Below are 27,354 nucleotides of genomic sequence, written 5' to 3'. Positions count from 1 at the left end.
TGCGTTATCCATCATAAAACAAGCACATACTGTACGGTGTACTTATTTTTAGTTAAAGTCTGAACTGTAGCTATTATTAGAGGGGTTGTCAGTCATCTCTGTCTCACTTACAGGTCTTTGACAGCTGGAGTACAGTATTATAAATAGAAGGTGAAGTATTCTTCAAATTTACACCGGCTTCTACAAAATAAAATCAGGCTCTCTCACTTAATCATGCAGCCTCACTGGAAGTGATACACAGGTCGTAATATAATTACTGTTCTGTTTCTACAGATTCTACATCCATCTTAACAAGTCATTCAGTCTCATTTTCATCTTTCAAGGCTGAAGGTATTTCCTGTAAAGATGCCAATGTTCCCGCGGTTTTGTAAAATGTATCATAAAAATTTGTGTCAGTAACAAAACAGAATAAAGTAGATTGCTACACTAGTGTCAAGAAAAAAATGCTTTTAACACATCCTGAAACAAGGGGATTTATAGAGACACAATAAATAATTGCACCTGGCTGATTTTTTTGGCTCGATAATGGACGTTTGTTCCAGTGTAGTTCTATATGGTGCTTGAATTGGAATAAAATGGTGCCAGTCCTCTAAACTAGGGGTTCTTAAACTTCTTGGAGCCAGGGACCCCTTAAAGGGTATGCTTTGTAATCAGATGTCGCTTTAGCTTGGCTGGCTTCATGGCTTTGTTTACTAGCATCTGAAAACACATGCAGCAGGAACAGTTCGTTGCGCCCTGAGTGAAGTGACGGATCCATGACAGATTGACGTGATGTGTCATAGTCATATTAGAGTTTCTATTGGTCCAAAGCTAACGTGGGTGGTAGAAATGGACACAATATGCTTGTTTTATTGGCGCAAATGGTCCCCATCTGTACATAATGTACTTTTTGATGATACAGCACAATTTTATAATTTATAGCAAATTATTTCACGGCCCCCCTGGCAGAGTACAACGGACCCCCGGGGGTCCCCTGACCCCCGGGGGTCCCCTGACCCCACTTTGAGAATCACTGCTCTTAACTAGCACAATGCATAGCATGTACGTGTTGTTGTGCACAAGAACTATTAATCTGAGGATACAAATGATTAATTTGTAATACTAAATACACAGTATTTCATTTGCACAAATTATCAAATGATATATCCACAATACCTTCCAGGCTGTGTACAGACAATTCATGGAAAGGATTTTGGAAGTGCCAGCAGAAATGAAGCTCTTATCCAGCAGCTTTCAGATTGAACTAGACAACATATATTACATCATACAGCTTCACAGACTCGTATGAAAACCGGTTTATTTTGACTGACACTTTCAACAACTACACCATGAGTAGCTACAGTCACCAGAAAATGGTAGATAATGGTACTCAATTGGACAGAAAACTAACGTAGCATTGCATCTTTTTTAGGTCATCAAAAATCTGCATCTAATTTATCATATATCATACGATTAAATATTCTTCTGCCCAAATGCAGTGTCATAAACCCATTATGACATTCCACTGTGTCACAATGCTAGGATTTTGGCTACTTGGATAATCATGTAACAATGTGGCTAATGCTATTAGAGGAGATGATACCAGGCTGTGGGTGATTACCAGCAGCCATAATGCAACCTCATCAGAATCATGAAGTACTAATGCCTGGCCGAGCTCACACAGTTGGGCGGATTACAGCTAGCAGCAGGCTATTTCTGACGGGCAGACCCTGTGATGCCACAACACCAATAATCAACCACCAAACGCCGGCCGACCGAGGAATAAACCAGCAGCGTTAAAGCAAATATACTCACAGCGATAATGAGAAACATGGCAACGAGCTCAAATTAATGCTCATATTCACATGCAAATATCCATTACATATACACACATGTACACACACACTCAGCGAGTTTAAAAGCAGCGAGTTTACATCAAAAGTGGCTCATAATACTTATTGGTTTACTTTTCAACAAGTAGTCGTAATGCAGGCATACTCTAGGATTTATGATGCTGCGAAATCTAGAAATCCAGATTATAGTGTTTCAGTGTGTGTATGTGTGTGTGTGTGTAGCAGATTAGGAATCCAAGCAGGATTTCACTCCATCACAAATGGACATACAGACCCATTAAAAGGATTTCTCTTACTACGTAACCCAGATATATTCTGTAGAGTAGTGGTAGACACATGCATGCGAATATAGATGATTTTCTATGAGATACAGACTGTTAAATACCTTGTCGTCATCCTCGCAGGTCATGACATTGGAAAAGGGGATCTCGGCCTTGAACATCTTCCTACAGTGCATCAGCTGCACCAGCAGGTAGCACACCGTCTTGAACTTCATCCTCTTGGCTGGTTTGATGTCTGACAGAATGAGACCTGGAAAAATCTGGAAATGAGGACGAAGATTAATGAGATGAACAGGAAGCAAAGAAAGAAAGATCTAGAAGCTACTGAGAGGTACAGAAAACACTTTATATTATCTCCTTACAGCCTGTAAATGTAACAGATCACTCACACCTAACAGTTCCTCATCCAAGGTTGGAAACTACTCTCTGAAACAGCCTCCCACATGTTTAGAGTACGTGCACTGTCTTTTGGAAAACATTTCAACTTCAAAATTAAAACTTTTCCAACTTGCTTTTACCTGTAATCTTCCAACCTACTTCAAACTACAGCCGAAGCTGATAGGAATTCAGTCATTTATTTTAGAGGGACTTTATAAACTAATAAGTTGGACAAGTAGAAATGTTGCTTTTTTTATGGTGCTAAATTAAAAATCAGGTAAAACAATGAAAGTTTGTTTCAAATGTCATGGCAAAACTTAAACCTACAACCGCTCTGTAATGATTTTCACTACTAAATACAACTTTAAAACTCATAATTTCCAGCCTCTTCTACCTACAATCTTTCAGTTTGTTATTCTGGAAACCAAAATTCAGTTTCTTTGATAATAAACCTGAGAAAAATTTGCATTATCCAGTGAAGGATGGGAGGAAAAAGGGCAACATGACGAGAGCTCGAATTGTAATGTGCTTTTAGAGAATTGTCTTATTCATGGAAATAAAGTCGGCTTGAGTGGGATTTTTACAGTAAACTGTGAATGTGCAACGGTAGAAAACCTGGATATCTCACACAAATACTGTGGCTGCGGATTTAAAACGCTAAGAGTAGACACACACACTGTCGACTCTTGCACATGTACAGTAAGTGAGAGATAGCCATGTGTCTGCCAGCTTAACACACGGCCTGCCTCCCTCTCTGCTTCAGAGGATTAACTATTATAACACTGATAGATGTGTCACCTCTCAAGTAAGAGAGAGCAAATGCAAAAAAAAGGAGAAATGATTGTGGCGTACTTTGCGTCTGTGGGATGGCACGATGAAAAACGTCTCTATGTGATGCTTTTGAAGGAAGGCATGTCTCTCGTTGCCGAAGCCCGGCTCCACCTCGTAGTCTCCGTTCAGACACTCCAGGGTGGTCCTCGTGATGTGCACCTTGCTGAGAGCACAAGCAGAGCAGAGGACGCAAGGCAGTTAGTGATAGAAGTCAGACACGAAGGCCTCAAATCATTATGCCCCTCATTATTTTCACCGGCCTAATAGCCCCTCGGCTTGCTCAAAAATTCTTCACAGCGAAGAAATATTCATCCTAACGACTCATTTAATCTGGTAACGAGTCCTAAAGTCTTATTACTTCACTTGAAACAAGACCACATTGAGCCAATGAGGTGACCTCATTTCACTGCTTTTTAAATGCAAATCAGCTTGTTACTGTACATGAGTTTCCCTGAATGAAGTATTAATTTAATACAAGTGGTCTGCCTTATTTTAAGCTGCTTTTCTAAACTGCATCAAAGAGAAATAATTCAATCCCAAGATCCCACATAGGTGACTATTTTATCCTTTCACTACTATTAACAGATCACATGAAGGACCAAAACCAACAATGAATTAATCCTACTAACAAGTACTGCCTGTGTAGCCAAAGTCTGATACAGCTTATATCTATGTGCCATTAAACTTCATTATTATTATACCCCTGCAACAACGTAGTCGGGGGTATAGCGCTCTGCGTGTCCGTCCTTCTGTCCGTTCGCGTGTCACACTTTCGTTTCCGGAGCAGAACTCGGAAACTATTTAACTTCAAAGAACTTCAAATTTGGTATGATGGTTGACAGCGTGGTGTAGTTGTGCCTTTTAGGGGTTAGAAGTCCAAAGCTGAAAAGACTTTCTCATCAGAGACCAGCTTATGCTACAATCCAGCGCTGAATATTTATGTGCATGTTTGTATGTATGCTTGGGGAGATCTTCAATCATCTACAGCTAATGACTTGGCACCGTGTTGGATTCATCACATACTTAAAATAAACAAACTTGGATGGCAAGTTCCCAAATCATGTACAATTAATGAAATATCAGACACTATCACCAGGCACCGTGGACACAGAGTCCAGGTGTTGAAATACAAGCAAGTAATGAAGTGGTTAAAACCTGGAGAGCATCAACCAGACAGACTATATTTGCGTCAAATGACTTTATCCTGAGGAAGCTGAGCTAATAACAAGCTAGATTTTGCTCAATAGACTAATTCCATTAGTTCCAAAAGGGCAAAACCTTTTGCCCTACTTTAGTAGGGGTCAAGCAGTGAGCGGGGGTATGTGAATCATGCTTACTTTTGCCTTATTGTCCAAAAACCATTAGAAACCCATGACATTGCATTGGGAAAACATACATATAGTCTTCTCTCTACAGTATAAGCTAAGAGTCACTGTGTTTGTGAAAATACAGTATCGTGTTGCGCCAGTCCGTTCTCATTCCCAGGGCATCTAATATCAACTCTTTGTCATGGCCATCTGCATTCAATGCCGCTACACAAGGCTTCCTTTAGCGCTGGTATGCGACGCACCGGGCGTTCCAGTAACTACAGTGTAAACCCATCTGCGGCAACAGTAAACGCTCAGGGAAAGTGCTGTGGTGAGGTGGTTTAAAGAGCGAAAGAGACACACTTAGGGCGCGTGGAAGAGGGGTGGTGGATGGGCTCAACAAACACAAGGCTTTTATCCAGGAGACCGCTGTTCGTGTCGCGTGCGTTACGTCTCACTTTTTACTTTGCAATCAGCTGTTCATTCGTGTCCCATGTTCAAAACGTCATGTCTCATTTTCGCCGTACAAACGTAGCAGTGTTAAGCCCAACCATGTTGTTTTTTCCTAAACCTAACTAAGTGGTTCTCTTGCCTACACATCCTTACTGCATCTACATCTTGTTGAACTGTTCTTATAAATTACAATATCTGTATCTGAAAACAAGCTCATAATTAAGAAAACTATCTTATATTAGATAGAGATCTTGTAATTATGTAATCTTATTAGAGCTGCTATATCATAATATAGCTTCATTATTACAAGATAACATCTCCAGCATTTCTTCCTTTGGGAAATGCAATGTAATATTTCAGGCTGTTGCAAAACAGAACAATACCTGTCAGGTTGCTAAATTCAAGTTTGTTTTTGTCTTTAAAGTGGATTTGTTATATATTTGTTTTATCAATAATAAAGTGATACAATTATTTTATCCTTTATGGTGGGCATTTGACAGGTCTATAAAAAACATGTACTGTACCGTGCTGTAGTACGTACTGTACGCAGAGAGAATACATTTCCCCATCTGATGCAAACATCATAAGGCTATATTCTATCTCTGTTGCTGGGATACTGTGTGTGTGTGTGTGTGTGTGTGTGTGTGTGTGTGTGTACTGTGACTGCTCAGAGTCCAGTTTCAGTGGGTGTAAAGAGTCAGCACTGACCCAGGCAGCCCTCCGGTCTCCATCACATTTGCCAGTGTGACATCGTTTGACCAGACGTCATACTGCCATTTCCTGAGGCCCAGCACGCCACACAGCACCCGTCCTGTGTGCAGACCAACACGCATGTTCAGATCCACTTCTGTCGCCTCCACCACCGACCTGCAGGGGGGGATGAAATTTAATTTCTAAAACTGTTGAAACAAAACCAAGAAAATGTAACTTCCAACGAGGAGGTTGTGATTCATTCAACTGTTTGGTTGTTAGTTAGAGATCTCAAAAACCTGTTTTTAGTGGACATTTGGTCGACGGATCAAAGAACAGGTATTAGTTTAAGGTTGCTGATCTGATAGCAGGTGTGCATCCAAGAATGTGTGAAGGGCCTTTCACGTAGAACGCAGTTTGGGTGCAGTGCACAGCAAGCTCATGAGGATCATAGACTGTATATAAAGATGGACAACATGACGGCTCTAAGCCCCCAGGAAGAGCGCCGGGCTTTGAAGCAAATTTCCGTAGTGGCCAAACTGAGGTACTACAACTTCCATCTCCGTCATGTGATGCCATTGGGCCCAAAAATACTTTTTCCCATAGACTTACATTGGGACGAGACGTTTGTAACACGGCGGATAATGTTTTCTTGAGGTAAATCAACTTCCCAGTACGAACACTTGAATAGCCCTTATTTAAATCATTAGGTCCTAAAAGTTGTAAAATGCACTAATAGCCGAATCCAGAGTTATTTCCCTTCCTCTGTTCATGTGAATGAGACTCAGACCGACGCTGGAGCGAGGGCTGGGAGGCGGAGTTAAAAGAAATGCTACTGCGCCAGCTCTATGGGCCCCATGCGCCACTGAGAAACTCTCATGGGAATGAACGGGAGCCCGTCTACAAAGTTGTATCCAGTTCTTTTTATATGTGGTGCACAGGAGATAGAGCAGGACTTTTCCTCTCCAGTAAATCACTACACAAAGCTCCTCGTCACCAGTGAAAGGTCAGCCACTTCACACGATGTTTGTGTGTATGTTTACAGGGTGGCGGAAAAGAAAATGTGGTCTGCCCATCAGGCTAAAGGAGGGATGACACACACACACACACACAGAGAGAGAGAGAGGGACCAGTGTGTAAGGAAGGCAGCACCTGTCTTCTGAGATAAAGGACTCCTACAGCAGCATCCATCTACTCAAACAGAGCAGCAGGGAAAGAACATGACAGGCGAGGGCTCACACAAGGTAATGAGGTAAAGGCTCTCTGTCTATGTGTGTGTGTGTGTGTGTCAACATGCCGGTGGGGGGAGGGTTTCGGGGCTGTGCATGTGTGTCTTTGTGATTGCAAAATTGTCACAAATTGAATTTGTCTCAGTTTTGCAGGATCTATCTGTTGTCAATATGAAGACTTACATGGATGTTTTCAACATTGCTTTGTTGTGTCCAATCGAAACAAAGCACCACTTGCAGCTAAACTCTACTTTACCCTATGTCATGTATCACTACTACATGTGTGTTGCATTAATATTAGGGCTGTCAATCGATTCAAATATTTAATTGCGATTAATTGCATGATTGTCCATAGTTAATTGCAAATTGATCTGACATTTTTTATCTGTTCAAAATGTACCTTAAAGGGAGATTTGTCAAGTACTTAATACTCTTATCAACATGGAAGTGCTTGCTTTATGCAAATGTATGTATATATTCATTATTGGAAATCAATTAAAAACACAAAACAATGACGCAGGTACTGCATTTAGTATAAAGAAATATGCTCAAATCATAACATGGCAAACTGCAGCCCAACAGTCAACAACAGCTGTCAGTGTGTCAGTGTGCTGACTTGACTATGACTTGGCATAGTAAACCAACGCTTCACACTTAACAGTGATCAAAAAATAACAAAATTACAGGAGATAAGAAATACTGGCGAGATTATGATATACTCTGTGACCTGAAACAGACATCCTGGACTGAAAACACAAGTTTCTTATTGGAGGTAGCAGCAGCTTTAGCAAAACAAAAGCCTCCCACTTGTGTTCGTTATCAGTAATAAACAAATTCCTGTTCATGCAGATAAAATTAAACCTTGAGTGTTGACCTGAAGGTTACAGATGTGTGTATGTCAGTGTGTGCGACTCACGCGATCGTGTCAATCATGTCCAGTCCCATCTCCACACAGCAGTGGGCGTGGTCTGCCTTGGGTTGGGTCAGTCCTGACACACAGTAGTAACAGTCCCCCAGGATCTTTATCCGCCTGCAGTGATTCTCCTACGGACGGACACAAAGAAAGAGACGGACAGATGATTATCTGAAACAACCTAATCGCTAAAGGCCGGGATAGCAATGTCAGCCTACCGGTCTGTCCACCACTTTGGTCCAGACTGAAATATCTCAACAGCTATTGGATGGAATTGAAATTGTGGTTCAGGATGAATTGTAATAAGTTTGGAGATCCCTTCACTTTTATACCCCCGCGACAACGTAGTCGGGGGAATATAGTGCGTGTCCTTCCGTCCGTTCGCGTGTCACACTTTTGTTTCCGGAGCAGACCTCAGAAACCATTTAACTTAGGAACTTCAAATTTGGTGTGATGGTTGACAGTGTGGTGTAGTTGTGCCTTTTGAGGGTTAGAAGTCCAGGGTGCCCAAAAATCTTGAAATTTTACCAAAAGGGCAAAACCTCTGGCCCTGCTTTAGTAGGGGTCAAGCAGTTAGCAGGGGTATGTGAGCCATGTTCACTTTTGCCCTGTTCCTCTAGCGCCATCATCAGGTTGAAATTTCAATTTCTCCCAATACCGTGGTTTACATAAGCATGTTAGCATTATGACATTCGCATTTACCTAAAAGCAACGCTGTGCCTACAGCCGCTAGAATGGCTGGAGACTTTTAGTATCATTATGCCTCCGCGCCGGCAACAGCCGTGGCCGGAGGCACTGTGACCTCACGTCCGTCCCATTCTCGTGATAACTCAGGAACGCCTTCAGCAAATTTCTTCAAATTTGGCAAAAATGTCCACCTGGACGAAGTGATTCGATTTTGGTTGTCAAAGGTCAAAGGTCAAGGTCACTGTGACCTCACGTCCCTCCCGTCTCGTGAACGTGATATCTCAGGAATGGCTTGAGGGAATTTCTTCAAATATGGCAAAAACGTCAAATTGGACTCAAGAATGAACTGATTATATTTTGGAGGTCAAAGGTCACTGTGATCTGAAAAAAACACGTTTTGGGCCATAACTCAAGAATTCATATGCTAATTATGACAACTTTACACAGAAATGTCTAATAGGATAAGATGATGACATTTTGGACAGACATGGATGTAAACTGCAACTTGACTAGTTGGAGGAGACATACAACTGTGAGGCTGTAATTCTAATTATTAACAGTAAACCCAATAGTCCATCATAGATAGTAGGATCCAATTCTCCGGATCTGGATCTGGATCACAGATTTGGTAAAGTTTTGATGCCTCGCCACACGTAAGTACTTATGACAGGGCCATTGCTATTTTTAAACCTATTCTTCTGCTGATGAAAAGCAAAACTTGATGATTGATGACTCCAAATAGTTTCTCTTGAGAAACAAGCAAAAGTTTGAAATCATGATGTGGACCATTTCTACAACAGCTGAAAGTTGGTCCCACTTAACAACTTAACAAGAAAGAGTGTACTTTTACTCCTGTTACATGAGATCCGACTGTACATAAACTGCATGGATGCTTCGGCTGCATCTTTGCTCATGTACAGTAAATCCAACGTGTGTGCTTGTGCAACCATGTGTGCGTTTTGCAGTTGAGGCCAACTCTAATTGCTCCGACATGCTCTTGAAGTAGAATCCCGCCCACACATTCCCAGACAGATCAGCTATTTGTCACACCGTACATTGTGCACAAACTCCGCAACGATGACACAAACACCAATACACACACACACACACACACACACACACACACACCTTTACAACACGTGAATACACACACACACACACACACACACACACACACACCTGCAGGAAAGCACAAACAGCAGCACGGTTACATGCAAACATACTGTACAGGTATTTCGGTTTAGTTGCACACACAGGGTTTCCATTTGGGGCTGTATCACTCACAGTCATCAGAAAATCGTAATGGTAGACCCTTCAAAGCTTAGCCTGCAGGCGGCCTCTGAGTGACAAACACACACACACACACACACACATGGGCACACACACACACAAATACAGAGGATTCATGACAACTGCAGGGTAAGAGGCGGAGATGAGAAGAGAGGAGACGGGGTGCTCTGGTTTTCTGCTCATGGGAGCAGAAAGATTCTGGCGTGGGAGGATATGAGAATTCATAACATGGATGATTATCCCAGCGCTAGGAAGAGGAATGGAGAGTGTGTGTGTGTGTGTGTGTGTGTGTGTGTGTGTGTGTGTGTGTGTGTGTGTGTGTGTGTGTGTGTGTGTGTGTGTGTGTGTGTGTGTGTGTGTGTGTGTGTGTGTGTGCGTGTGTGTGTGTATGTGTGTGTGTGAAGAGAAATGAGAAATTATCAGCTGACAGCAAGCCACGTCTCAGGAGAAAGTTATCTGTGTGCGTTTTTGGAGATAAATTTGGGATTAAACCAGCTGACTGGGTACGGTTCATCTAATTGGGGGCAAAAATCAGTGTCCCCAATTTGTCTTGATTTATTTTGTTATGGTTAGGTGAAAGTTAGGGTTAAGTTAGGCCTATGTCTGTTATGGTTAAGTTATGGTGAGACTCTGGGGAATAAATGTGTTGTGTAGCATACAGCAGTCAGACAGGCTCAGTAGCTGTGACAGAGCCGGTTTGAAAGTGAATTTCTCCCTCGCTAACACGACAGGGTATAAATCTCAATTAGGATGCAGCTGCAGCTACACACACACACACACATGCACACAATATATCCTCATCACAAGATTTCCATATAATGGCTTTCTGAGTGCTGGAGCACTGATAGCATGCCACATATCACCTTGTATCTTGCTCTTTCTCCCCCCTCTTCTGTCTCTCTCACCCCGCGTTAAGCCATGACTTATTGCGGAGATGCAGAATGAACTCAAGAGGGATAATCCTGCTGATCATGTGACTTTTGTGTGTGCATATGTGTGTGTGTGCATGTAGAAAGAGAGAGTAAACCTTGGCTGGCCAAACTATGGTCCGCGGGCCATAGTCTGGTGAGGACGTTTCTCGTTTCAATTGACACACTTTCTGCTGCGTTACTGCAATGACGCCATGGCGGTAAAAGGGGGCGTTAATTGTGGGCTGCACTTGATAACTGTAGACGCTATTCGGCAGCAGAATGCTTGAATTCTCTTGACACGATTTTAGGATAATAAATATTCCCTATAGTAAAATTAAAATTTAAAACAAACTGACAGATAACATTCAACAGTATTATACCACTAGTTTAGTGTCTGTGTCCACCTGATGAATTGAACACACAATATTTAATTTCTGCCGCTAGGGTGCTCTCAATCAAAACAATGATAAAAGGAGTAGTTTGATGACGTTGTGAAGTAGTGTGGGATCATGGGAGTTGGCGTCTTCGCCATTGCTGATGAAAATCTATCTGACGTGACTCCGGCAGAAATCATGTTCACAGACGTGTTCACGCTACGTTTATTCACGTTATGTCATTTAATTCTAATGAAATAGCAGCAAGTAACGTAACGACTGCCCGTACAGCTAATGTTACTATAACGTTAGTTAACGTTATGTGGCAAATTTCATCGTGGGTTAGCCCAGCGCTGTGAACCATTGTCAAAACAATCATACTAAATATAACTTTATGAGTGTGTTGAATGTTGTTGGAACGTTATAACGTTACCGCACACATTAGCTTGGTGGCTGGCATGAGCCACTTGCTATAGTAGCTCATTGTAGTAAGCTAGATCGACATTGAAATATTATACATATATGTACAAACTATACCTTTGAGTCCACTTTCCTGTTAGGTTTGGCTTGGTTTTGTCTCCACCATCTCCTGGGAGAAAATTTCTCTTTTTAGCTGCTACATTCTCCACTTTCTTCACCAACTAGTTGCTAACCGTAGGCTTTTTTTTGGACCGGAGGAACTTATTCATAGTTCTAAGAACTTAGTTTTAAGAACCCCCCTTTTTATTGTGTCCGCACCGCAAAGACTAGTAAGGATCTTAGTTCTTAGAACGCCTTTTTGAGGGACTTTTTGCTCCTATTTCATAGTAGGTAGAGGAACCGTAAGTGACGTGAGTCATGTAAGGATAAGCAATATCCGGCCACTGTGTTGGGTCATTCATCCACTTGGACGGAGGAAGACTGAAGAGGCATGACAACGATCAACCTTAATTCATTAAGATATTGCGAATGGCCAGGTTCAGGCAAGGTCTCAAAATTATTAGACATGTCTATAAAAAAGATTGACATTGACATCTATGGGATCTTCTGTTTTCTATCCTTCAGAAGGGGGCGTGGCTTTGGCAATGACGCAATGTCATTATGATCTATGCAGCACCGGTGCTGTGTTGAATACTGTTTCCCCATCAATATGTGTTTCCCCCTACCTAAACCTGAACCAACCCTTATCCCTAACCCGAACCATCGAGGGGGGCGCTATTATTTTAACAGGAGGGAAACACTATTCGATGGGGTAACAGACTTTGAGAGAACACTGGCAACCATAATTTTTAAAAACCTGTTAACCGTGTTAACAACAAGGCAAGGCAGCTTTATTTATTTTTTATTACAACAGACAACACAAAACACAGACAACAGCTTGTAACGGGAAAAAAAGGCAGGAAACATGGATAAATAGGCCGACAGTGAAGGCCTGAAGTGAACTCGTTCATGAGCCACTGCAGCGTTCCTATTGGCGGTGTGAATTCAAACAGAAAAAAGCCCTTGGAGGTATGTTGTTCTCGGGGGAGCTCCCCAGTGAACAGTTCCTCTCAGTGAGTCCCTAGAACTGTTTGGTCCGAAAACGCCTTTTGTCCGTGTGCTGTTTGGTGCTGGGCTGGTAGTGTACAGTGGGTTTATCAGAGCTGGTTGTCTGCTGCTGCTGGAAACAAGTTTGCAGACAACACTGAGACTGAACCATAAATTGAAAGTGAAATAAAATCAAAACGAGGAGCTGGTAAAGAAAAAGTTCTGTAGCGCTGCAGTGTTTGTAATAATCCTCTTGATTGGTGACGGTCAAATTGAACTCAATGTTCTGTTTGAGTTTGACAAACCAATCTTAACTCAAGGACTACTTTCTTGCTTTTCCAGGCCTTACAACCACATCTCATGGTCTTCATTAGTGGATTGAGTTTGCTCAGAATATAAGGTTAGTCATCTTTGAACATATGACCAGAGTTACACAGTTGACTGTAGGTCACGTAATCATAACAGCTGAGCCAACTCCATCTGCCAATGTGCTACCGTGAGATGTGGTAGAAAGCCCTAGAGCTGCTTAGTGGTCCTATGAAGATTTTTTCTACTACTGTTTCTGACAGCATCACCATGTGGCCTATTTAACTGTGTGTGTGTGTGTGTGTGTGTGTGTGAGAGAGAGAGAGGTAGTCAAACTACTGTAATGTCAAACTATGATGATAAAACTTTGAGCAAGAGTGTGTGTGTGTGTGTGTGTGTGTGTGTGTGTGTGTGTGTGTGTCTGTGTCTCATGCAGTATTAATATGATAGTAGTCTGCCGGCAGATAACCTATCACTCACCTAATCTTCTTTCCTGGATAACAACGCTACACAGGCTTACTGACCATACACACACACTCTCTCTTTATCAAGTGCAGTATTCCCAATAGTGCTCACACACACGCGCACGCGCACGCACACGCACGCACACGCACACGCACACGCACACGCACACGCACACTCCTCCTCTTCCTCAGCCCTTATCTCCCCTCCGTCAAAAAATTGGTTCACTCATCTCTCCCGCTCTTCCAGTTCCTTCTCCTTGTTGACCTTCATCCCCTCCTCCTCCTCCTCCTCCACGTCAGTCAGCCTCTCCAGCTTTACTTCCACAATTGGATCAATATATGGCCTGGCATAAGACAAATGAGCTCCAGGACTAAATAATACATTTCATGTTCTTGGAGGCTTTTGGTGTTGCAGAGAAACAACAGGCTGACCAACTGTTTGGAGTCACTTGCCGCCAGCATGCCTCCCTCACTGCGATGGCTCGATGACATAATTTCATAACAGGAGAATAATTCAAATGTACCTTCTCTTCTTCGTAAGTTGCACCATCTGCACTTAACTCACTGAACCCAAGAGCAAGACCACCAAGAGCAAGACCACCAAGAGCAAGACCACCAAGAGCAAGACCACCCAGAGCGAGACTCGACCGATACATCATTTATATATCAGTGTCAGTGTATTCATCAGCTGAAGTTATTTATGCACAATTAGCAGTCGTTGGCACTGAAAATCTTAGATCTCAGGCTCCCTCCAACAATGCTCATTAAATATGTATGAAAAGAAAATCATGCAATTAAAAATGATAAATGAGAAAAATGAGAATCTAAGACATAAAGTAAGAAAACATTGTCACTATTAAATACTGTGTCCACAAAAGTACACTGACAAGTTATGTTGTATTCGCTCAGTGAGTAACCTGCTCATACACACATTTAAAGTTACTGTGAGGAACTTTTAATTGGTTATGTTATAACAGTTGCCTTATGCCATCAGAAACTGATGTCTCTATATGACCTGTGCGGGACAAACTGTCAGACCCTGTTGCAGTAAAATGAGAGGTTTTCTAAATGGATTCTGGTGCTCGGGAACACTACCGCTTTTGTCCACAGGGACCGCCAAAATCAACACAAAATGAATGTTCCTCATAGTTGCTTAGAGCTGCAGTATTTTAATAGAAACAGTAGATGAAATGACTAGCCCTGCGATAGTCTGGCGACCGGTCCAGGGTGAACCCCGCCTTCGCCCAATGTCAGCTTGGATCGGCTCCAGCCCCCCCGCGACCCTGAATAGGATAAGTGGTTACAGATGATGGATGGATGGATGGATGGATGGATGGATGGATGGATGGATGGATGGATGGATGGATGGATGGATGGATGAAATGACTTTGTGTAACGTGAAAGAGTTGCTTAATCAACTCTGCAGTTCCTTTCAGCTCACTGTTGTGGTTTTAGGGACTGCAAATTTAATGTTTCGTTCCAGTCTTATCGCTGTTCGCATCCTCGTTTCTAGAAGCAGGCGGCTGTTTCATCATAAAAATGTACTCCAAACCGACTGTACACTACCTGCCTGCCAATCTTGTGAACATAGTGGTTAGAGAGCCAGATATTTCCCTCAGCAGATGGTGGAGACCAAACACAGCAAAAGGGAGAATAAAAATTGGACTTACATTCATCAGGTGGACACAAACATGACTCTAAATAAATGTTAATGTCACTGCATTAACATGTCAGTGTTAAATGTGCTTATAGCTTGTTCTGCTGCGCTCAAGTGGCCAAAAAGATCAATTAAAGCTGCTCTAAAGTCTAAGAATATTACATTAAACTTGACGGTGTTGGGATGACCACCTGCATATGGGTATAAATAATCACCAATCATAGGAGATCCAGCATGTCGGTGAAGGACTTTCATTGAAACAGCTAGAGATTCGATCACACTGTGTGGATCATTTATTCACTTCATCATTTTCATTATGAAGCACATGAACCGAGGGGTATAGCTGCGAGGGGAAAGGAGAGCACTTACTGTAGCCAGCTCATCAAACTTCCCAAAGAGTTCGTTGAGCAGTTTGACCAGTTCCTGAGCGGTACATTGAGAAGCCAAGCTGGTGAAACCCACGATGTCTGCAAACAGGATGCTGTCGGAAGAGAGAAAGACGTATTATAATCTGATGTGAAGAGCTCAACTTGTCCTGACAGCTGATTTCCTCATGTTCTCCAGGAACGAAACACTCTGCAGTTCCCAATACACTAAGAAAATAAATTCTACAGAAGCAGAGAGGGCATGTTGACTGCACAAACAAGTATCTTTTTGACACTAAATACTCAGAAATCACACAGGAGCAGAGAAATTGGCTAATAGAGATCAAAAATGAAGCAAGAGTACCATAATCTAATCCCTGATAAGTGAAAGCGTCTTTTAGGCCAACGACTAAATCAATTACAGAGCTAAATTGCCTGCTGCTGGCTAGCTGCTGTAGTGGGGATGAAGAAGGTGTTGAAAGCTACTTAGCCCCTTATTCATTTGCTGAGAGGCCAGGCAACATAACAAGGTGTTATGGATCTTATTGACTCTCAGCTTTGTGTAGAGGAAGGTATGATTTTTGTATTTTTGGTACAGATACCAAAACAATACTTTTTGAGGTCTTACTCAGAGAAGTTTCCTAGAAACAAAACAACAAAATATCCTGTTTGTGCAACCCTGTCTCCTACTAAATTACGCTCCCATGCAACTAAACTGCATTCTTATTTCGAGGGGTATTTTCTCCCGGATTACGGTTTCAGTTTTAAACACGTGACATTGTACATGTTAAAGTTGTAAATTGAAACAAAACAAAACAAAAACGCAACAAAACTACTTGGTTAGCCCTGCAAACATCATGGTTTGGCTTAAAATAACTACTTTTATTATGTTATTTAAGCTACGGACGTAAAGAAAAATAAGTCAACGTTGACTGTGTTTGTTTGACACACCCATCCACCCCAACCTCCTCCCTATGTGAACCTCTACGGACTATGTTTAGAAATGTTTTTGTGGCACGTCAAAACGAACGTAATCCGAGAGAAAACACATTTTCTTCGAAATGTAATTGAAATGCAGTTTCGTTGTATGGGAACGTCATTTTTAGGAGACCAGGCTAGTTTGTGATTTCCTTGCCGAAAAACAACACGTTTGTGTATTTTCTGATCTGAAGCTCAGCAGGTCAACAACTGTTACAAATGACTGCTACAAAAAATATTTTGACATATAATAATAGTAATGAATACAATTTAACTCAATGCCCATCTGTGAGCCTTTTCCACAGATATTATTTACATCTCGCATTCTCCCTCAGGGGATGGAAATACCTCAGTTGGTATTTCCATGACAACTGAGCCAACTTTATCTCAGAAAAAGGCTGTGAGATGCGGTTGAAAGCTCTGGAGCGAGCTCATAAGTGGACCTTGAGTCATTTGTTTTGGTCAAACTACTTCTTCCTGCTCAGCTGGCTGTTTTTGGAAGTTTTTAGCCACGCTAGCTCTGTAGCACTAGGGATGGAAATGTCACTGCAACAATTTGGTCCAGACTGAAATATCTCAAAAACGTACCGTGAGGTTCACATTTGTGGTTTTTAGTGTAATATTCAGACAACTTTTAGATGGATTTGCCTGGAATTTTGTACAAATATTCATGTTCCACACAGGATGAATCATCACCACTTTGGTGTTCCCTTAACTTTTCATCCAGCACCATCATCAGGTCAAAATGTATTTATTTATTTCAAAATGTTAATTGTCTAGTGCTTTTTTTATGACCAAATACCAGCAAATATTAGCATGCCAACACGCTAAACTAAGATGCTGACCGCACTACTATACACATTATACCAGCCAAGGTCAAGAATGAAGTTTAACACTTCATCTTCAGTTCATCTTCCTCCATAACTGTTAATGGTCAGTTAGCTTTAGGCACAAAAACTACCTTGTACCTTGCTTGAGGTTCTTTTTGTTAATACACCCACCCAACCTCTCCAATAACAAAATACATTAGAGGTCTTTATTGGGTCCATACATTGCTGAGGTATTTGAACAAACAGACAATGCTCTTGTTTTCTCTTGTGAGAACAGTCTCTCTAAATGTTGTCCAAACACCAGCAGCGGTACATGTTTGCCTCAATAAAATGGTCTAAAATTGGTAACATTTAAATCAGGAACTCTCTGATGAGAGAATAAGATGATGTATCTGACCAGACATTCAATGCCAGCTTTCAGTACTTGACAGTTTTTGAAATACGGTGTTAGAGAAACACTGTGGTCGGTACCCAATAAGTTGTGAGGTTCACGACCCAGCGCTAGTAGCGTGAAGGGGGGGCCTTTCCTCTGCATCGTGACTGAGTTGCTGTGCTCTTTTTGGCAGCGCAGTATAGTTGCTCAGGAACCCTGATGTATGCAAAGCCGGGATCACGACTGCTGCTCGACAGAAGAGCTCCGTTGGTGTGATTTGTCTTTGAATGGCGCTGTTCTGCAGGTCGTGCTGCTGTGTGGTGGGTGAGGAGGAGTAGGCCAGAGGCGGGCAGAAAGGGGTGGGTGGGGGGTTAAGGAGGCGGTGGAGAGGGAGAGCAGAGCGGTGGCGGAGCTAAATAGGTATGCGATCAAACGTTCTCGGGGCCACATCAAAGGCGGGTTCAGATCAGGGAGATGTCACGCCCCCTGCTCGGCAAAATAAAGGTGACGTTTTTTTGTGTTTTTTTTCTACCCCCATGTGTTTACGGATGCACATGTGTTTGTAGCAGCGGGAGCTGGCTCGCTGGGTGCAGCGGCGTGATGTTTGGCCGAGTGCCAGTGCAGCAGCAAGGCTGGCGAACGGGCGGCGATGTTCCCGAGCTGTGTGGGAGCCGAAACGATAGACAGAGAGCCGGAGAGTGGAGAGGATTGTCTCTTGACAGGAGTGCTGTTGACACGCTACCTAGCCCCTCCACTCCCACACTCAGCAGCACTGATACAGCTCTCCATTTCTCTTTACTGCCTCGTTGGAACGTAATGGCCAGGTTCTCATGCTCGGTAATGTTTTCTTCATTACAAGTGCAGTCCAGGTGGCTGCTGAACAGGCTGATACAATTTACAGGGATAGGGATGCAGAAAATGATTGTTTTCATAATTGATTAATCTAATTTTTTTTTCAACAAATCAACTAATTATTTGTTTACTATATTGAATAGTTTTTTGGTCATCACAAGTTTCCGAACCAAAGGGAATGTCTTCAAATGACTTTTTTTTTAACGATCAACAGTCAAAAACCCAAAGAGATTCAACTCAGTCATATAAAACTGGGATAAATAAGCAAAACTAGAACCTGTGAATGTTTGCCATATTTTTCTTAATAAATTGCTTAAACAGTTAATCAATTAGTAAAATCAATTGTTTTCATCATCAACTGGTAAATTAGTCTATGATTAGTCAATGATTTGTTTAGTCTCAGCTGATCACAGAGCCCGAAGTAACGTCTTCAAATTGTGCGTTTTGTTGATTAACTGTCCAAAACCCAATGATATCCAACGACGATATAAAACAGAGAGAAGTCCTCGCATTTGAGGTGCTGGAAACAGCAAGGGTTTGGCTTGAGTACTATCAAATTCTTGTTAACACCAGAAATTTGTTCAATAGTTGAGTCTACACGCTGATAACAGCTACCTGCTGCTACCAAAAATGATGCTATGAGAGCGGTGAGACTGAACCAGAACAGTACAGCCAAACAGCTCAACAACGAGCTGAAACTATGAAGCTCCATGAAGCCGAGGGGAGCTGCAGAACATTATGTTTGTGTTATGTGTTTTGTTGGTTTGTTCAGCCCGCTCGAAAAAACATATGAATGACATGATAGTGTGCAAGGCATTTAGTGTGCGATAAGAACGCCTTTCTTGCTTTCGGCCTGTCATTTCACGCCATGTAGTCTATACTGACTGCAATGAAAATGCATCCACGTAATAATATGCTAAGCTCAGAGCTAGAGATGTAGAATAAAAAGTGAGAAAGACTGCTTATGGTGGATGGGATGGGAAGGGGAGGGGGATGGGTCCAACAAACACAGGACTTTCAACCAGGAGATCGGTGTTCGAGACTGGAGTTTTGTTAGTGACGTTTGTCACGTATTTTCCGTACTTATGTTACGTTGTTTCCGTTTGTATTTTACTTAGTTTATGTACTTATTTTAAGCCCAACCATGACGTTTTTTCCTAAATCTAACTAAGTGGTTTTGTTGCCTAAACCTAATTGCGGACGTTACCGTAGTTCTTTTGTGTGGTGTACAAATGACACACGAAAAGCTTAAAATGCATCCTGATGACATGCGGAATATCCTTGTAATGTTGTGCTTTTCATACGCCTTCCTGTGAGATTGGGTTGGTTTGATTGTCAGCAGGATTAAAGGAAAAACTTTGTGGAAGGGTGTTGCATGGGCCAAGGAAGAACCTATAACATTTTGGAGGGGATCTGAATCACGGGGCAGATACACACATATTTTTCACTGATAGTAGCTGCCTCGGCAGAGGTCTGCACTCTCTGAGTGCCCTTCTAGTTCTCTGTAGGTTCATCACTATTAGCAACCCCTTTCACATTGTCATTTCATGCGTTTTTATAATAGAAATATCAAGTATTGTCACTTTAAATGCGTTCAAGTTCTGTTAAACCACAAAGCTGCTTCTACTCAATAGGGGCAGCTGTGGCTCAGAAGTAGAGTGGGTCGTCCACCAATCGGAAGTTTGACGGTACGATCCCCAGCTCCTCCAGTCCTGAATGAGAATGAGTATTTAGATTATATTCTGATGGGCAGGTTGGCATCTTGCATGGCAGCCTCTACCATTAGTGTTTGAATGTGTGTGTGAATGGATGAATGATGACATGTAGTGTAAAGCACTTTGAGTGGTCGGAAGACTAGAAAGGCTCTATATAAATGCAAAAAATAGATGAAATTGTAACTTTTTGGACTCTATTCTGATGTGATGCCTAAATGCTACAAAGAACTTGTTTCATCAGTGTGTTTTTTGGTGAAAATAGAAAACTTGGTGGTAAAATGTCACCAGTGTGCTTCATAGTCACACAGACGTCGTACCAATTTGTCCCAAAAAAAAGAAAAATACCTGAGCGTTTAAGTTCATTCTTAACCTTGGAAATAGTAGTCGGCATTTCACAGATAATTCCACTGGTGGAAAGCTCTGGAAAAAATCTAGTAAGTGGACCTTCAGTTAAGAAAATCCCTCCTTTTTGCTGCTATAAAGCCTGTAATAAAACAACAATTGATAAATAATATTACAGCCACTGTTTCGTTTAACACACAATGGCAGGTGAGGCAGATGAGATTTTCTAATCTACGGCGGTGGCAACAGTGCTCCTTCTTTTTCTCTTCCTAACCTTTACGTAGTTTAATCTGCATTAATGGCCATCTTTAATTGCTCTCCTTCTATTCTTGACCTTGACGTCACAGCAGGTGACACCTGGATCAAAACACTCCCGCACCTCCGCACACCTCTGCCGTCCACAGTTGTCATGACACTCCCGTACCTGACATTGTCATGACGTTGGATGTATATCTTGTGAAAGATCCGCTCAGGCGGCTTCAGGAAGTCCTCCTTCATCTCCATGGCAACATTCCTGGGCAGTAGGCTCATTAGCAGACGCTCCTGAGGAGGGAGAGGTTAAAAAGAGATAAAGAAGAAGAGGCAGCATGAGAACTTTAAGCTAGGAGGACATACTGTACAATTCTTATTTTCAGGTGATTATACACTAAAGAAAACATACTTATTAATATTATATTCCATTTCTGCCAATAGATCCCCCTATATGCTACACACTGTTCCTGACTTACACAACTTTATAAAAGATGCATGGAGTTCATTCAGGGATACTGGACTGATTCATCACATTTGAGAAGCTCAAACTGGAGAATGTTTGGAATTTTAGTTTGAAGAATTACTTAAAAGATTATTAAAACTGTTGTCAATTCAATTTTAGTCCAATCTACCAGCACCAGCCTGAAGTCGTATCTACACGGATCAGCGTATTTGTTTTTGTGTGTGTGGATCGTCTCAGTTGCAGCAGCATAAAGTACTCTTGAAACTCTCGCAGGATGTCAAATGGTTGTGAATGCACAATGAATCATCAGGCGGCTCTGCTGAATAGCTGTTGAGAGGCAGGTTATAAAAGCAGCCGGGGCTCTCCTGTGTCTCCCTCCAACACCGTTTCACATTATACATCCATTCACACAACTGCTCCTCACCTGTGAATGAAAAACTAAACTGGAGAGCAGCTTTTAGAAACAGCCATCACACTTACTGATGGAGGCTGTGGGTGAAAGCGTGTGTGTCCATATGTGCTCATGTTTCACTTATACACACATGTGTGTCAGGTGTAAAAATCATGATAACCGAAGTGTGAAGGTGTGCTCGTTTTAATGAATTAATTCATACCTGCTTTATTAATCTCTTCCATTCCTCCTCCATGAGCGTGCTATAATTCCCATTTCTCTGATCTGTCCCATGTTTAATCCACTGTGTGCTCTGTTTGACTATGGCTCTCCTCTTCGTGATTTATTAATGAACCACTGGCTCACTTTCTCTCACATTAAAAATTAAGATTCCCTGTCCTGCCGATTAAAAAGAAAGGGGAATTCCCACAAAAACTTTGCATGTTTGAAATGAACACTGAACTGAAGGAATCCAACTCGTTACTCACAAAGTGGAAAATTAATGCTTAGTCAGGAGGAAGGAAGAGGTTTCTTTTCTTTACGCCTCTTTTCCACATAGCTCTGTGTACGTATGCGAGTCAGCTGGAAGTTTATTAATTTCTATGAGAACCTCCGTGATCTCCGACGTGTTTACGAAACCTTTTTTTAGTCCGTAATTTGCCTCGAGTACGTTGAAAAAAATTTTACTTTTACGGCAGATAACAAACAGAGCGGCAGCCGTTAGCTAGCCAGGAGGGCACGCTCACATGCACTAAAAGACGTGCGTGGCCGGCCCGGCTACGTAAACAAAGCACAGACAAAGCTCTTTTTACAGCACACACAGAGGGAGAGTGACTTCATTCTCTGCTCAGGCAGACATTACTCCTCTATATCTTTACTTAGAAAATAGTTGTTTAATGCTATATTAATGCTCTGGATATCGTATAGAGCACCTTTAACCAATTGTGAACACAGAGTAGGCAGATCAGATAACATTCATATTAATCGTTTTTGTTATGGTCATTTGTGACTTTGGTAATAGTAGTAGTTTGACAAAGCAATCCCAACTCAAGGTCTGCCATACTACCTTTTCATCAGCAGAGTTTGTCAGGGGGATGGCTGTTGAAGTACAAGCTCAATAGCTGCTGAAAGCCCTGGAAAATGCATGTAAGTGGACCTTGACATGGGGCTTTTTTTTGTAAAACTACTATTTTTGAGGTCAAGAATGAACTTTGATTCTTACATTTTGAGGCGTCACAGATGAGAAGTCCTAAAAGTGCTATGGATGAAGCCGTAATGTCAACAGATCAGTCTTCATGACAACTGAGGAAATGGTACGGTTTAAAGGTTCAGAAAACAGCTAGTGAGTATACCTTGTGTTGGGATTGTTTTGTTGCAATCATATTGGCCAACCTTTTTTGAGTAAAGTAACATCTGGATCAGGGTTTGTATTGTCCCTGACGTCAAGAGGAAACAACGCATTGCCCCTGCGTTCTGAGATTACTATTGAACTGAGAAGTCAATTAACCACCCAGATGTACAGCGCGTAGCCTACACATGTTGAGGAATCAATGCAACATATGGATCCGGCTCAAAGAACAAACCCAAGGAAACACCCCCAGTGATAACCAGAGACCTGTTTTGATAGGTGAAAATTCAAATCTCGGACGTTTGTTTGGTGGACACATGAGCAGCGGCCTGGTTGCAGGCTGTCGGCTGGCTGTTGATAGATCCCAATCAGGGGTCTGTGTGTGTTTCACTCACCCAGATAAACTGTGACCTTTACTGGAGTAGGGAGGCCAAGAAAGCAATCTGCTTGTGTAATTACCTGTCAGAAGGGAGCCTGTTACTGCTGGGGAAAACACAGCATATCATCATCTAATCTACAAAGCACAGGTGCCAGCAAGTGTGCGTGTGCGCTCGCCAGTGTTGTGTATAACGAAAGGCGAGGCGTGTACGGAGGCATATTACATACATGGGATAATTAATTCTCTATTTAACAACCGGTGTGGGTGGGTTTTCGCGCACGTGGCCGGCGAGGAGGGTGCGGCGCATAACAAAGTGTTTTTCTGTGTGTTAAAGTTGCCTGATTGTTCCTTTGTTAAGTCGCTCCATGTAGGTGTGCGCAGAGGGGGTGGAACGTGTGGCGCTGGTGCATGTGCCACAGTAATTGTTCTTTCCTTAAATAGCCGCTGTCATAGTTACTGCCTGTGGGCAGGTTGTTAGAATACATTGGCACCTGAAACCTTTAGAAAAAAAACTTCTGTGAAGATTTCGTGAACATATGCGAGGTGAAACGTGCCGGATGCATCGTCGTCGTCGACTTGTTTTCTGTGCGTGTTTGTGTGCACGTGCACATTCACCTGCTTCTCATTCTCGTCCTCCAGTCGCAGCCTCTCCTCGATGCTGTTGCGAGCTTCCAGGAAGACTTTCCTCTGGGTGCGCTCGGTGAGGATCCTCACAAATACCCCCGACAAGTTGACGCTGGTGAACAGCACCGCGTTGGCCACCAGCTGCACACAAACAAGAACAGACATGCCAAACAAAGCCAGGCAGCATCTACATACCGTATGTGCATGTGAGCCTGAGGGAACACACATGTCCATATGTGCATTTCTGTGTGCATTCATATATCCTGGCTGGATTAGACTTCACAATCCTTGATTAATCCATAGGATGGATTAGACATCCAGGTCAGCGCATTGATTACAACCATGAATCGTACCGTTATGTGTGACTTAAAGAAACAAAAGCCATACAGTGCAACCGGCTTGCAGATAAAGTGCACTATTGATTAATGATCCGAGGCTATTGATCGTACCGAACACTTAATTTGGAGGATGAACTCTTGTATCCCGTTCTGTAGCCGTTGATTCCTAAAAGGTCAGAGGTGAAAGGTCAAAGAAACACTCCAATCCAGCACAGCAAGATGGATGACACAAAACAGCAGCTCATGAACAAAACACGACTTTAATCCAGTTCACACTAAAACTAATGAGCAAAAACAAAAGAAGAAAACATGTCCAGCTATAGTGTAGGGCAGTGGTTCCCAAACAAAGGGTCTGGACCCCCACAAAGGGGCCACAAATTCAACCTGAGGGGTCGTGAAAGGATTAACAGGAAAAAAACATATTTCTACTTCACAAAAATATGTTTATTTCAGACTTTTCTGTAATCTTTGCCATTTTTTTTTCTCGTATTTACTGGGTAACTTTACGTCATCAGGTCTCTAAAGATAAAATATAGTTATTGTAGCGGACTCAGCTTTAAAGCTAGAGTGATACAGGCATCATGTGAAACTAGAAAACCTAAGGAATCAATATACCAACCACGTCATATAGCTTGTCATGAAGGAGGTTAAATAACGCTCCAAACACGTTACATTTTGGCAACTGGCATGACCATTTTCAAAGGCATCCCGTGACCTCTGACCTCAAGATACGTGAATGAAAATGGATTCTCTGGGTACCTACGAGTCTCCCCTTTACAGACATGCCCACTTTATGATAATCACGTGCAGTTTGGGGCAAGTCATAGTCAAGTCAGCACACTGACACACTGACAGCTGTTGTTGCCTGTTGGGCTGCAGTTTACCATGTTATGATTTGAACATATGTTTTATGATAATGCAGTACCTGTGAGGGTTTCTGGACAATATTTGTCATTGTTTTGTGTTGATAATTGATTTTCAATAATAAATATATACATACATTTGCATAAAGTGAGCATATTTGCCCACTCCCATGTTGATAAGAGTATTAAATACTTGACAAATCTCCCTTTAAGGTACATTTTGAACAGATAAAAATGTGATTCATTTGCAATTAATCATGGACAATCATGCGATTAATCGCGATTAAATATTTTAATCGATTGACAGCCAACCATAAAGGCTAGGAGCTGCTGACTTTTTTTCTAATCCACACTTTTTGCTTGTGGATTACTGGATCATTTTACATTTCAAGACACCAACAAAAACAATTTGAGAGGGAAGAATTGGTCTTTGGTTGAACTGGTAACTTATCCAATGACATTTGTAACCCGAGGAGGGGGGATCGCAAGTATAGCTTCATTTTAGGGGTCTCAAGCTAAAAAGGTTTGGGAACTGCTGTCTTATAGGAGCAGAAATATCAAGATGTTACATAACTCCAAGACTATATTCAACCACATCTGTCGAAAACAACATCCTATAAATAATAAAATTATTACTTCTAACCTACAATCTGGAGAATCAGCTGCTGTGTGGCTCTGCAGGATTGTTGTTTCAGCACCAGGCAGCTGGACAGCTCCTCGTCTGCTTCATTACTGAGGTGTGCTTAAAGTGAAACTTTCTGCTCGCATCCAATTTTACACCTACAGTATATCCTGGAGCTAAAATCGATCACTGGGAGTGTTTTTTAACCTTTTCTTCGCCAGGGGAAGCGCGGATGAGTAAGCCATGCTGTATTTCTCAGCACCACTTTCATACAGTTACAGCTGGGAGTTCCCCAGTAGACTAGACACTCTTCTACACTGGAGGAGCAGTTGCTCAAAGGGAACTTGGACTGTAGTTGTTTGGAGTGAAAGCCAACTATTTGATAAGATAGATAGATAGATAGATAGATAGATAGATAGATAGATAGATAGATAGATAGATAGATAGATAGAGATAGATAGATAGTAACTTTATTGATCCCGATGGAAATTCAAGTTTCCAGCATCACAGTTCCATAGTGCAAAAACATGTTAGTAAAAAGGCAGTAAAAAAATTAGTAGTGCAAAGTACAAAAAAATATACCAGATATAAAAACACAAGGAGATGAAGAAAACTGTTAAAATGGAATATATTGAAGGGTAACAGCTGTGATACACGACTATTAAAAAAGTGCAGAAGAGACTGTTAAAAATGAGTATAGTGCAGGGTAACTAACCCTCAGGCGGTCAGACTACTGAACAGTAGCACTAAATGAATGCAGAGCTGTGGATTGTTTTATGGATGTTTTAGGTTGTTTTATAATTGTATCCTCAGGTATTGTCTTATTTATTGTAGTATTTATCCACTGTACTAGTTATAGATTTTAAGGGCTGAGAGAGAGCCAGGGTAAAATGCATTTCATTGCATTTCACTTTACACTTTACTTTTAAATGCATATGACAAATAAACTTGAAACTTGAAACTTGCTGAAACTTGGTAACTCCAGTAGCTTAGTCTATGAAAGTGCACTGTATATGCATTATTATTAGATGATGGTTTAAGTGAAAGATTAAGTTCGGTGGTTTAATAGATAGATAGATAGATAGATAGATAGATAGTTTCCAGCATCACAGTTCCATAGTGCAAAAACATGTTAGTAAAAAGGCAAAGTTAGTAGTGCAAAGTACAAAGTACAAAAAAATATAGCAGATATAAAAATACAAGGAGATGAAGAAAACTGTTAAAACTGAATATAGTGCAGGGTAACAGCTGTGATACACAACTATTAAAAAAAGTGAATATAGTGCAGAAGAGACTGATAAGATGACGGTTTAACCTCCTGAGACCCAGCCCATTGACATGTGTCCTTTGTAGTGGACATTTTGTCCACATGCATATCCTTTTACTCTTTTGACTTACTCTATCAACCCCTGGTGTATTGTAAAGAGGACATCCTAGGCTTTCCAGTGATATGGCATGTTTTTGTTTTTTTTATCAATTTGAATGGTATAATATCACTCTACAGCTATAA

The 27,354-nt window shown here is 41.7% G+C and overlaps 1 protein-coding gene across 1 annotated transcript in view; it reads right to left on the bottom strand.

Moving 5' to 3' along the window:
• Positions 1-27,354, bottom strand: part of adcy1a (adenylate cyclase 1a) — a 53,274-nt gene that overhangs the window by 24,693 nt on the left and 1,227 nt on the right. Inside the window, exons 2-8 of the mRNA XM_074636290.1 lie at positions 24,013-24,162; positions 20,989-21,107; positions 15,479-15,590; positions 7,918-8,045; positions 5,791-5,949; positions 3,344-3,485; positions 2,218-2,373 (exon numbers count right to left, since the gene is read on the bottom strand). Of these exons, the coding sequence (XP_074492391.1) occupies positions 2,218-2,373; positions 3,344-3,485; positions 5,791-5,949; positions 7,918-8,045; positions 15,479-15,590; positions 20,989-21,107; positions 24,013-24,162 (966 nt within the window). The remainder of the gene's footprint in view (positions 1-2,217; positions 2,374-3,343; positions 3,486-5,790; positions 5,950-7,917; positions 8,046-15,478; positions 15,591-20,988; positions 21,108-24,012; positions 24,163-27,354) is intronic.

The sequence above is a fragment of the Sebastes fasciatus genome, chromosome 5 (genome assembly GCF_043250625.1).
Source record: "Sebastes fasciatus isolate fSebFas1 chromosome 5, fSebFas1.pri, whole genome shotgun sequence".
Taxonomy (NCBI): domain Eukaryota; kingdom Metazoa; phylum Chordata; class Actinopteri; order Perciformes; family Sebastidae; genus Sebastes; species Sebastes fasciatus.
This window is presented reverse-complemented; position numbering and strand designations above follow the sequence as displayed.